Genomic DNA, 13,713 nt, shown 5'->3' on the forward strand with positions numbered 1-13,713 from the left:
TTTAATGGCCACATTAAATGAGAATGGAGGTTACAACTCCATGAGTGGCCGGCCACTTATGGTGAGGAATGAAAATTGATTTTTCATTAAAGGCATTTCACTCCATCTTCTTCCTCTCTTCTTGCTCTCCCTCCCCTCCTCCTTGGTCAAACCATCTAAGGTGCTAGCACACCTTTGTTTGGTCTTCTCCACCTAGTTTGTTCGTGTGGATACTTCTAGAGGATCGTACACTTGACGATCTCGAGATCTGGCGAACCGTTGGACGAGCGGGATTGCGAAGGGCATCGCATCGAGGGTAAATCCTTTTTCCTTTGTAGATTTAGTGTAAATCTAAATTAGAAACTCGTACACGTATCATTTTTGTTTTATTTTACTTCGCACGGATCCGGTGGCAGGGGAATCGGGATTTCCGCAACGCGAAAAGTGGTTTTTGCGGCCCGAAATTCCCAACAGACACTAGATAGAAGATGAAGCTCGGTCGGTACTTCCGGATTGAGCAACTTGGTTGTGAAAGTGAAGCACAGATTAGCAGAATGAACAGAAGCTTTGCACAACATTGACTTCAAATTTGATGCCTCACCTCGGACCTCAAGCTCTACTTATAGAAAAGCCTTGATCAGTCGACTGATAAATTGTTCGGTCAACTAATAAGTTCAGTGAACTGAACCTCCTATTGGTTGACTGAATGGGCTCCCTTCCTTCTTTGTCGAGATCCGATCTTTGAGCATTAATGAGCTTTAATGGTTCGATCAACCGATCACCTTGTTCATTCGACTAAACAGTGAACTTCCCTATTCATCGAAATTCACACTTAATTCTACATTAATGAAGTGATTGTTCGATCGACCGATCCCTGTGTTCAGTCTACCGATTAGCCCTGGCTTCCTTCTTTACTTCGGCTCAATCTGTTCTCTGTTATGTCATCAAGGTTTGGTTGACCGATCTGCTGGTTCGATCAACCAATCAGGCTTTGATTTGACTTCACTCTGCTCTGGTCTGATCTCTGGTCTGAGTCAAATTGGTTCGGTCAATCAATCTACATGCCAAACATTTATCCTCCAAACATGTTTGGACTTTGCTCGCTTAGCATCTGATTGGCTCGCCAAGACTTTCTCTCGATCTTTAGTCCTCCAGACCTATCGAGCTTCCCTGCTAAGTATCGAGTCCACTCGACTCACTTGGGCTTCCTGTCTGGCTTCCACAATCTACTAAGACTTTCTCGATTGAGTAAATATTCTGCACACTTAGTTACCTTGTTAGATCACAACATGACTTAACTTGATCCTTTGACAACATCAAAACTCAGGTTTAATTTTGGTACAACCTACACCAACAGCAGCAGCCAAGTCCAAAGAGGTTCACACAAAGTCTGTTTCATCTCATCTTCGCTGGATGTGACTAATTTTTGTACCGTTTCCCATCAGCACCAGTTTTCGACCGTTGATCATGAATAGTAGCTCTCTAGCCAATAGCACTGGCTATCCTATTGAATGAAAAGGTGGAACAAAAGGGAAAAGGATGAATGCAGAGCCGCGGTGGTTGTTGGCTGGGGAGTGCATGCAGTAAATGCAGAATGGAAGGGCTGGCATTTTTCGGCCATTTAGCAGACTATAGGGTGAGTTTCTGGTGAACTTGGGAAGATGGAGGCTTTGGTGGCACCATGGGAAGATGGTCAGCTGGTACACAAGAGAGGGACATTTCAAAAAGAATTTCAAAGCTTGGGCAAAAGAGGGGGAGCCGGTACAAGTTGAATTTTAAATTTCAATTCCAAACTTCCCTCTCCTCCCCAAATTTTGGTGGCAGTTTCAAAATCAAATCTGATGGGCTATGGGCTATGGAGGTTGGGCTCAAACCCAAGCTACAACCCATGAGTCTAGGACTAACTCACCAGAACAGTGAGCTTCTTCTCCGGTAAAGGCAGTCGGCCAACTCCAACCGTAGGCAGGAGGTGGAACAACCATTGATAGATGATGATGATGGCACCACATTAATGACAATGATGTGATATATGTTAGTGTCGTATGTGTGATTGTCTATTGTATGATTTTGTTTGACAGGGATGTAGGATGGTGTATTTGTGCATACACCAGGCCTACACGGTACAACAAGAGTCTACACTAATCCAGTATTTGTTTGGACATGACATGTTGGGACTGATCGTACCGTCAACTTGTATACATTTTGCCATTCCATGATCTGTTTACCTTTCATCATAAAAAAAAAAGAAAGAGAGAGATAGAAGAGGAGGATGAAAAAGATGCAAAATCTCATAGCCGCTGTCTCTTCTTCCTCTCCCTCTCCACCATCGCTGTTGTCGTCATTCTCAAGTTTAAGAGTGTATGGGCAGGTGGTGGTGACATGCCCCATGGCTACGACGGCAAGCTAGATCTGTGATGATCACCTTAGAGGATATGAGCCGCCTTCAAGCTGATTGTGGGGATGACAACGCCATTGCTTCAATCTTCGTTGATGCCAATAGAAAAAGAGCGGGAATGCAGCACAAACTCCTCCTCGCGCTTCTCGGCTTCACAGGCGACTTCGTCATTGATGAGCAGGAGCAAACAGAAACCCTAGGTTTAGATTTGCACCACCAGTTCCTGTGTCTATAAGAGGGTTAGTGGGAGCACAGTTATCTTTCTCATATTGTATGTAGATGACATACTTCTCATTGGAAATGATATCCTTACTCTTCAGTCAGTGAAGACATGGTTTGGGAATTGTTTCTCAATGAAGGATTTAGGTGAAGCAACCTATATTTTTGGCATTAAGATCTATAGAGATAGATCTAAGAGATTGTTTGGTCTAAGTCAGAGTGCATATATTGACAAGGTATTTAATCGTTTTACAATGTAGAATTACAAGAAGGGATTCCTGCCGATATCATATGGTGTGAATCTTTCGAAAACTCAATGACCCTCTTCTAACGAAGAAAGAGACTTCATGGATAAGATTCCTTATACATCTGCTATATGATCTATCATGTACGTCATACTTTGTACTCACCTAGATATCTCGTATGTGTTAAACATAACGAACAGATACCAGTCAGATCCAGGTGAAGGTCACTAGACAACAGTCAAGAATATTCTTAAGTACTCGAGAAGAACTCAAGATCATTTCTTGCTTATCGGAGGCAATGAAGAGCTTACTGTAAAGGGTTACACCAATACTAACTTCTAAACTGACAAGGATAATTTTATATCGTGGTTAGGGTATGTATTTTACTTAAATGGTGGTGATAAGTATTAGATACTACAGCGGTTTCATCTCATACGAGAGATCATCGATAGATGAGATGTGTGGATATGTAGAGTATCCACCAATGCTAATATTGTGGATCCTTTGACCAAGGCTTTGGCACAGAGGAAGTATGATAATCATACTAGGTTACTAGTATTAGATATTTCAATGATTGACAATAGTGCTAGTGGGAGATTTTTAGTATTAACCCTAGCACAAATTATGAGATGATTGATAGGGTAATTTTATATTATATTTTATTAATTAATAAAATATAAAGTTGTTTATTATAGTTATTTGAGTTGAGTGCTGAATGAATAAGTATAATAATAATGTCTTAGGGTAGTAGGTTCTAGTTTACAACATATCAATTAGTTGAATTGATAGTGGGAGTCTATATATAGACACTACTTTAAACTATTCATAGTCAAATATTAATATACAAGGACAATGCTAGTGCATTGAGACTAACATATAGGTCAACGGATTACTTAATCTCACAAGTTATGGATATAAGATATCAGTTTGACACATGGGTATATATTAGAGAATATATACTGAATGACCCTCTATGAGAATATTTCATGGATCATTATATAAGTGTTATAAACATTCTCAGGTGACTATTGGTATGAATAGTCCTTAGACCTAAAGTCACTACGGTTCCCTACATAAGGAGTTGTGTAATTTGGTATCGGCAAACATCACCTATAATAAAGTGGACTATAAAGTCGATCACTGGGTATGAAATAAGTTATGTGGAGGGATATGAGTGATATAAATGGGATCAATCCCTTCTATATAACAGAAGTGATATTTGAGGGTCCCTTGATTAGTAGGACACAAGAATGTATGACCATACTCAAATGAGTCAATATGATATATTGAGCTTATTTGTTTGACTTGTCTACTTAGAGAACAAGAAAAACAAAGATTGATAAAAGGATGACACGATCTATGCCTCATTGATCAATCTAGATATCAAGGATAGAAGGATTGAGTCATACAAGATAATAGTCATGGACAGGTTAAGCCGGATCTTAACATTCTCGTCACTTGGGTAGCAATGATGTCTTGCTAGATGTCACTCATTGCTTATGTATTTAAAATAATTTTAGATATATTGCCCAATGTTACGACAGCCTATTACGTCACACACAAAGAATAAGTTAATTTGGAAATGAGTTCTTATGATGGATTATTGGATTAAGTCTAATCCAAATTAGACTCATTAAGTTAGACTCAATTGAATCCAATTGTTAGAGTGAGTCCAATTCAAACTAGACTCATGAGTCAATTTGAAATTAATGAGATGGTGACTCATTAAATTTGAATTGCATAAGGAAGAGGAATGGTCAATTTCGATATTGACCATTCACTTAAGAAGAAAGGTGTTGATTAACTTAGCTTAATCATGAATTTAAGAGAGGAAAAGGCAAGTGACCTTTAGTATTCATTGGATGGATATAAATAGGAATTTTGTGTGGAATTTTCATTAGATGAAAATTGGAGTGTCCCTTGAGCTTTTTCCTCATCTTCTCTTTTCTTCTTGGCCAAAACTCTTCTTAGACGAACCATCCTTGTGGTTTCTAGCACAACCTTGGTTGGTTTTTATTCTCCACTTCTTGACTTCATGAAACGAATAAGAAGCTTGCTCGTGTGGATATCATAGAGGTGAGAACACCTGATCGCGTTGAGATCTACATCTAAAGAAAAGTTATTGCCGAGATTACGAAGGGCACGCAACAAAGGTATAACTTTCTCTCATCAAACTTAGTATATGTGGTTTTTCCTTCTCACGGATCTTCTAGAAAGGATCTAGTTAGTTTTTCCACTGCGCTTTCTGCTTGTTTAGCGATCTAGATCCTTACAAAATATGCACAATGAAGTGTGTGCTAAAAATACATTTTGTAAACATGCATAGTGGAAGACTTAACAAAAATAAACTAATTTATTACATCACATACACCACATGCATGCAAGATACAATCGCGTAGATAAGATCATAAAACAAAATGAAATCAAATAACAATTATTTTAAGTATACCTTACGGATGACCTGTAACAAGAAAGGCATGAACCTTTTGCGATGATATCGAACCTTGCTTCTATTCGTATCCACGCCAACCTCTTCAAGACAACTCTAGGAGAATAAGTTTCGACTTTAGAAGGTACTAGCCATGAGCGAAGGAGAAGGATCAAGAAGAGGAAGAAGAAGCAAAAGGAATATCTTCTTCCTTTGGGTGGCTCACGTCAACAAGAGGAGACCCTCTTGTTATGGTCACGGCAAGAGAGAAGGAGAGGGAGAGAGAGGTATGCGGTTTAGATTTCCAAAACATAATTAAGCCAATAATGAATTGTGTACTAATGCTCTCTTAACCATATCAATATATAGTCCTCTTTAATGAGTTGGATTAGAAAGTCCAAATCCAACCCATTATACCATAACAAAAAATTATCCCATTAAACCCATAGTTTGGTTCACAACTAAATGAAGTTGGTTCATGGATAAACTAAATTGGTTCATGACTAAACAAAATAGGGTCCAACTCTTTCATAAGAGATGTGGCATATCCGCACTTCCGTTCTGACAAATATTTCCATATTTATCTTATGTATTGTTTAACCAAACATTTATCTTTTGATCTGAGAATCTTATTCTCTAACTTATTTTACGTCTTTTAGAGACTCGTAGTGTGTGTGACTTAATAGGTTCCTAGTTTATCTTGGTCATCCATAATTAACTACTTAATTATGGAATGAATATGAGTGGCACTTAATAGTACATCATGAACTCCAATTAACTGAAAAATCATAGTTGATCTCAGAACTAATTTTGAACCCTTCAGCAGTTAATGTGAGTCATGTTTCATTCATTTCACTCATCTTATACCCACTTAGTTCAGGACATGGTGTATGTGTCTGTCCCCACTAGGTTGACTACGTCACACCTAGCCCTTGTAAAACTTCCTCATTCTGCGGATTTAAATTACTTATACATGTGTACAAGAGTCTCTCATACTCTTAACATGTAATGTTTTGGCTAAAGACTTTGAGTAATAATCCTAATGAGTGGCCATATGATATACGTCCCCTCACAAGGAGCAGTGGATCCTCTATGGGTTATCCAAACACCTTCGGATACTTCAACTTATATCCAATCATCTTAGGTCCATACTTCCAAAAGATATTTGCTCAAGATGTTAAAGTATAAGTCTCTATGACCAAGATGACTTGTATACCTTAAGTCGAAGGAAATTTGCACTCGAGCTATAGTAAAAACTTCACAGACATATCTATATATGTAGAGAATCATATGAAGTCTTACAGTAAGTCACTCTAATGATCTAGTTACCATAACTAGCATCCACAGTTAACTCTCAACATCCGAATATCTCTAGTTAGTGAGAAACATCTTCTTGGTAGAACCAAGGAGTATAACCTGTGCTACTCTTACAAAATTGATGATGTCCGAATGTACCAATTCAACGACTAGGAGAATTCTAATATGTTCATAATTACACATGGAGAGATAATCATAAGTTGTGATCTAATCACAAGTTGTGATCCAATCACAAGTTGTGATTCAATCACAAATTCTCTCATGTTATGAATTGTATTGCAAATATTCAGTAAATGAGTTTAAGACTATTCAAATATATAATATGTACTCAAATAGTAAATCTATATTTATCAAATAAATAGTAAAATCATAAGATGATTACCTTAGAACATCCCTCAGAATCTAATAAGATACTGGTGGTAGTATACTGAGGTCGTGTAGGGATAAACCTAGGTACTTATCCAACTAAAGAGACCAAAGGAGGTTACTAAATTGAGATCAAGACAGTCTTTCCTGTCTCATTTATGCATACTATATTTTCATTAATCTTGCTTTGCAGATTTATGTTCTAACTCAGTTTTGCAAGGTAATTATTTCTAGAATTAATGAAGATTCAAATAAGAGTACAAATGACAAAAAGATGTTTAGTCGATGGAAAGATCTTAATCCATCGATGGAACAGCGAGATTTCCCCAATCGAATAGATCGAATCACCACAAACAAGGAAGGAAAGAATATCCATCGACAGATAGAAGGATTAGTCGACAAATCAGTTCAGCCGATGAAACCCTTTATTAGTTGATGGAGCGAGACCTATAAAAGAAGCTCTCAAGCTCTGAGCTAGAAATAACATCTGCCTTCTAATTTTCTCCTACGCTCATTCTCTACTCATGCAAGCTGCAACTACTATGATGTCGAGAGGCTTCCGACAACCTACGCTTCTTATATTTATTGTTGTCATTATATTTATTCTTACTTGCACATTATATTCATATTTTTAATATCACTTTATCATTTAGTGGATTTCCTAATGAAAGCAATCAACGATCATGGGCCTTGGAGTAGGAGTCATCAAAGACTCCAAACTAAGTAAAATATTGACTTGTCTTTTATCTTTCTCTTTTACTTTATTTCGTTGCATACTCTAAAGTTTTTAATAAAGAAAAGAAATTTTTTTAAAGCTACGAGATTCACCCCCCCCTCTCCCTCCTCATTCTTTCACAATCCAACAACATCTAATCAGATGGAGGAGGTTGTTGGCAGATGCATCAATCATGGAGAAAGTCAAAGATGTTCATCTACTATTGCTTTATCAAGTCGAGATGTCCATTATTTGATGCCAAATGTCAGTAGATCTCCTGAAACTCGCCCTAAGAGTGAGAATTTGACTCGGAAGCGGTTGCCTTAGTATGATCTGGTGAGGGCAACGCAAAATATAAAGTAAAATGGATCTCTTCTCCAAATGGTACTTATACTCTTACTTCCTTGGGCTCTTGGGCAGGTGTACCTCATTTGTGACACTCCTTGAAGACTAAGGTCTGGCCAACAACTCTTATCCTAGTCGAGGATAATTTTCTAATGTCTATTTTGTTATAGTGTAGAGATAGAGGATTAACATTACCTACTTCAGTATTTATTCCATATGATGATAGTATTGTAGTAATAATGTGACAAAAGGTCATGTGGACTGTTCCAGATAAATTGTATCTGGAATAATGGATAATAGTTTTGAAGACTCAAAGACTTATGTCAATGTTAAGATGATGCTTAAGTGCATACATGAGAGCCCTGGGGCTATGGTGCAGTGGTAGAGCATCCAAGTTGTCACCCAGGCACCCGCAGTTCGAGCCCTAGTTATGGAAAATTTGTTAAAATTTTTCCTCCAAATGGGACACACAACTAAAGGATGCTGGGCTCCTGGGCTGTCCACTGCGAGTGCTTCCTGATTTACCCTGGTGGCCGTTGGAAACTTCCGTGGGGCAGGGCCGGTTATCCCAGGTTCGACGTTACCCAATCTGATTAATTATTTTTTTAAGTACATACATGAGAAAAAGATGATATGGTCTAATAACATCTTGATCTCTGGTGGCTAGAGGAGGGATGCAACTTTCAATGGTTTTGTAATAAGCATTATCATATGTACTTAGATCAACTGAATTTATTATTTTAGATCTAGGGCCTTCAAAGAAGTTAGCATACATAATATCCAAAGTTAAATGAGTATAAAACTCAAGTAAGATTTCATGGTAGATATGGAAGTATTCAAATTGATTATTTGTGATTAAAGATACTCCCTAATTATGTCAAGATTAAAGAAAATGTCATGACATGCTACCCTAGTTTTGTAGTGAAACTCATCGATCTAAACAAGATTATGATAGAATTCAGTACAAAGATTAATTTAGAGTGGACTTTCAATGTTTGATCAATATATTTAATATTAAGCAACACATCAAGTAGGTCAAGTTTAATCAAAAAGTTGACAATGAAGAAGTCTAAGTGGGTGTTAACCGGATATTTGACAGTTGAAAGTTCAACAAGGGGTTGATAAGGGTGATATCCAAGTGATTCATGGTTAACTAAATACTTGGCAATGATGAAATCTTAATAGGCCATTGAGGATCGAATGTTAGGTGTGTGAGTGAAAATCCTAACAGATCATAGAGGACTAGACATTAGGCGTGTGAATAAAGTCCTAACACGTCATGGAAAACTAAATGTTAGGTATGAGATGAGAAGTACAAACAAACCAAGGAGGAATAAATGTTTGAAAATGATAAAATCCTAGTAGGTCGACAATTGATCGGATGTTACATATAAGATAAGAAGTCTAAATAGGTCAAGAAGTAGCAATGGAAAAGTTTCAATATGTCAAGATTAATCAGATGCTAAGCAAAGAAAGTTCTAGTAGATTGTGACGTTGGATTTTCAGTTGATTGATAAACCCTAAACCACAAATTTAAGATTTGTGAAGGTTTATGGTATGAACAATCGATTGCTAATTGTTACTAGTCGAATGATACATGAGTCAGGTGCACTCAACTATGACGCTGTGGCACATAGAAGATTTCATAGTTGATTCAGAAACTCAATGATGAGCATCAGTCAATTGAGAGCATCGACTAAAGTCCTAAGCTCAAAGACTGAAACATTGATTTATATGGACAATGGAGTAATATATTGAACATGAGTCAAGAATCAATTGATAGCAAAAATCCTAGATAACAACCTTATAAAAAGAGGATTTTGTGAAGATTTTAAGTCAAGTTCTTCAAGAAGTAATCTAAAGCAATCACAATATGATCAAAAACCAAATGCTTTTATGTAAGCTTATTTATTTCGATTACATTCTATATCCTTTGTATATTTATCTTTGGCTTGTATTATTTATAAGAACAAGTCTATAAGAGGTTTCCTCAACTCCGGAAGATCTCTGATGAGGATGAATAGTGGTGTTACTACTAGAAACTAGATCTTGAGTTAGCAACCTTGGAAAACTATGAACCAAATAAAAAATCTTTGTAAGTTTTGGTTTGGCTAAACTTCCAGTTGTACTAAACTCAACGAAGTTATTAACCACCTAGTATTATATCAGTTATAACAAATGATATCAGAGTTATGTTATTTTGATCGGACTAAATACCGAAGGACACAATGCTAGAGGAAGAAGGACCAGTAGTGATTTTGAGCCCTCAGATGTCATTTGACTTTTTGTCAAAAGAGCAAGAGGCTAGGAGATTAGAAGGATCCATTAGAGTAAATGGAGTTCCGAGATAGTTTTGGATATGACATTCGGTTTCCACAAGCTTTCGGATTAAGAGAATTTGCTTAATGGAAGACAAAAACTGAAATGTTCATCCAAATGCATATGAAAACTTGATTTGCTTTGATGGAGATATTTGAAGCTCGACAGATAAAAGAGACAGACCTCTCAAAAAGAACAAATGGATAGCAAGTCCAACCAAGCTAACACATCTTATGAAAACGTATCATCCTGTCTAATCCCTCTAACTTGTGAACTCAAAGGATCATTTACAAAATATCTCGTCAAATGCAATTGTTTTTTTTTTTTTGTGCAAATTCTTGCATTGAATCCGCGTAGGCAGAAGGGGAAAAAAAAGAGACAAAAGAACAAATTTAAAAACCACATAGGAATGCTTTAACATCCGTGCCTATGTTGCGCAGGTGTGAAGAATTGAATTGGTAACAAACGGAAGCTTTTCTTACACACGCTAAACGTAAATACAGAATTGAATTGAAGGTCATGTAAAGTGAGCGAAGACTGAGGCATAGCAGTGCAGTTCACACCTGCACCAATTCGCGGTCGTTGAGCAGCGCCTCGGCAGCCCTACGCCCGGAGACCAAGGCCCCGTCAAAGGTGGCAGAGCTCCAGTGGTCGCCACAGATGTACAGCCCCGGTCCCAACCTCGGATCTCGACCTGCCAAGTTCGTCGGCGGTGTCTGGTCCGGCTGAGCGAACCCGATCCGGTAAGTGCGCAGGTGACTCCACCGTCCAACCTCTTCAGCTCCGAACCACCCGCCGAGCTCGCGAACTACCTCCGCTGCCAGCTCCTCGTCCGACCGCTCCGGAAAGGATCCCACCAAAGAGACAGAGATCAGCGACTTACCCTCCGGTGCATACGACGGCGCCACGTTACTGGCGAAAAACATGTTGTTCACGATGCCCTTGCCGGAACCGTTCAGGACCAGGATCGGTTCCTCGATTGCCGACCGGTCGGCAGAAAAATAGATACACACCGTGCTGCGGCTCTTATTGCTCTTAGGCGCCAGAAACTGAGGCACCAGTCTCTGCGCTTCCGGCTGGTCGACGGCCACGATGATCCCTAGGTCGGCGGGAACCACTTCGCCGCCTTCGAGCGTAACGGCTGCGCCGCCTGGGTCCACCGACGCTACCCGCGAGCGGAGGCGGAGAGATCCCTGGGGAAGACGCGCTGCGAGCTGAATAGGAATGTCAGCGATGCCGTTAGACGGCAGGGCGTTCTCTCCGAGAGCGAGACACTTTAAGACAAAGTCGAAGAGGCGGGAACTCGTGGCGAGGTCGGCGTCAAAAAAGATGCCGGCGAGGAAGGGGCGGAGGAAGCGCTCGACGATGGAAGGGGAGAATCCGGAGGCGGAGAGGCGCGTGGAGATGGTAGTCTCCGGAGCGGAGAGGAGTTGGTCGTCGGTACGGGAGGCGGCAACGAGGCGGGTGAGTCCGATCCGGAGCTTGTCGGGGAGGGATCCGATGGGGTTGACGAGGGACGCAATGCCGTCGATGGGGCGGCGGAAGGGATCAGCGACGCGGTGGAGGGATCCGGCATGGAAGACGAGGGCGCCAGGATAGAAGGGGCACAGGCGGAGTGAAGGGTAGTGGAGGAGGCGGCGAGCCTCGGGGTAGGCGGTGAGAAAAATCTGAAAACCGCGATCAAGGAGAAAGCCGTCGAGGGAATCGGTGCGAACGCGACCGCCGACGCCGTCGGAGGCCTCGAGTAGAAGGAATGGAACGGAGGTGGAGGCGAGGTGGATAGCGGCGGCTAGGCCGGATAATCCTGCGCCGACAATGACGGCGGCGGCGGAGGAAGAGGAGGAGGAAGAGGGCGTGGTGGACGAGGAGAGAGCTTGAAGGGGCGATGCATAGGGAGGCTTAGTCGGCGAGAAAGAAGAGCAAGGAAGCGGAGAGAGGAGAAAAGACATTGGTTGGCGCGGGAAAGAGCATCAGCTCTGGGCCGTTCTCATCTCAATGCCGATGAGGAATGGAAATGGAATCCTCCTCTTCCTCTTATCCATTTCCCTTTAATTTGCGCCAACCCTGCTGACATCGTTTGTGGCCCAATCCCCAATCTTGAACCCTAATCTAGTTCTGCTTCATACGGAACGTCCAAATTTATGATTTTTCTTATTCCATTCTCACTTTTTCTTAATTTTTTTTCATAAAAATAAAATTAATGACTAAAAAATATATTTTGCAACATATAATTAGGTTCGCGTGGAAACATTAAAAAGAAGTTTAAAATTTTAAATATGAGTTTTGATATGGGTTATAATGGATATGGTAATTAAAGTTAAGATGATAGAATAGTTAAAGTTAAGATGATGTAGTAGTTCTATTTGAGAAGGGACAACATTCCTTCACTTGGTTGCTCGGGCCAGTATTAAAGTTATTAGATTCAACCAGACTAGGTCATAACTCGGTCGGAAAGAGATAATCAACCTGTAAGCTAAGCGAGTCAGGGAATTTAATATATTAAGATGGCCAAGATGAAGGTCGGCCGATCTCATGTGTTGGTCGAAATGATCAACTCACCTCACAACAGATCAACCATAATTAAGGGGAGAGCTAAACTTATTACTTCATATGAATCCTCATATACTCACCCGAGCGACCCTAATTCCCGATCGCCCTAATTGATTTCTAAACGACAGTGTGCCTATGTGTATCTGTTCGGCCACAAAGGTAGACAAGCTTTAAACACCTCGACTGTACAAAAAACTGATTAGGCAAAGATAGAATGTGGCTCGATTTGGTATACTGGCCGAATCCCTTAAAGTGTAGCTGCATTTCTCTTAATAACCCATATATGCTCGGTAGAGTAAAAGGATGAACAGACCCACAATATTTACTATCACATTAATACTCAGACGGAATTCTAGTAAAACATAGATTATTAGAGGGATTTCAAGGAAGCATGAGGCACGATTCATTATATTTCCTGAATGGATTTCCAACATGATCAAGACACTACATCATTCTCTAAACAAATATCTCAAGGTAGTGTAGAATATATTCAAGCAGCTTATGACCAAAGCATGTATAATGGCAGTCGACATTAATGGCTGGTCCAGATACATGCAGTATAATATACAAAAGGGTATATTATGCAGAATGCAACAGACAACATTCCAATCAGGCGGCCGGTTTAAGGACCGACCGGGATATATTCAATAGACAACATTCTAATCAAGTAACCGGCTCAATAACTAGTCAAGATATACTCAGCAGACAACATTCTAACCAAGTATTAGAGAATATTCTTGTAGAGCCTTCTTCAAGGACCACCTTGTCCCCCGTCAACCAACCACTTATAATAGCATATTTCTTTATTAACATCAGTGATAACAAAAACTATAAA

At 39.8% G+C, this 13,713-nt stretch overlaps 1 protein-coding gene across 1 annotated transcript; it reads right to left on the bottom strand.

Moving 5' to 3' along the window:
* Positions 1-10,771: 10,771 nt before the first annotated feature.
* On the bottom strand, positions 10,772-12,384 carry LOC121980492 (15-cis-phytoene desaturase, chloroplastic/chromoplastic-like). Its single transcript, XM_042532558.1, has one exon. The coding sequence runs from the start codon at positions 12,275-12,277 to the stop codon at positions 10,886-10,888; it is 1,392 nt and encodes a 463-aa protein (XP_042388492.1). The 5' UTR covers positions 12,278-12,384; the 3' UTR covers positions 10,772-10,885.
* Between the last annotated feature and the right edge of the window lie 1,329 nt (positions 12,385-13,713).

The sequence above is a fragment of the Zingiber officinale genome, chromosome 5A (genome assembly GCF_018446385.1).
Source record: "Zingiber officinale cultivar Zhangliang chromosome 5A, Zo_v1.1, whole genome shotgun sequence".
In the NCBI taxonomy this organism is placed as follows: domain Eukaryota; kingdom Viridiplantae; phylum Streptophyta; class Magnoliopsida; order Zingiberales; family Zingiberaceae; genus Zingiber; species Zingiber officinale.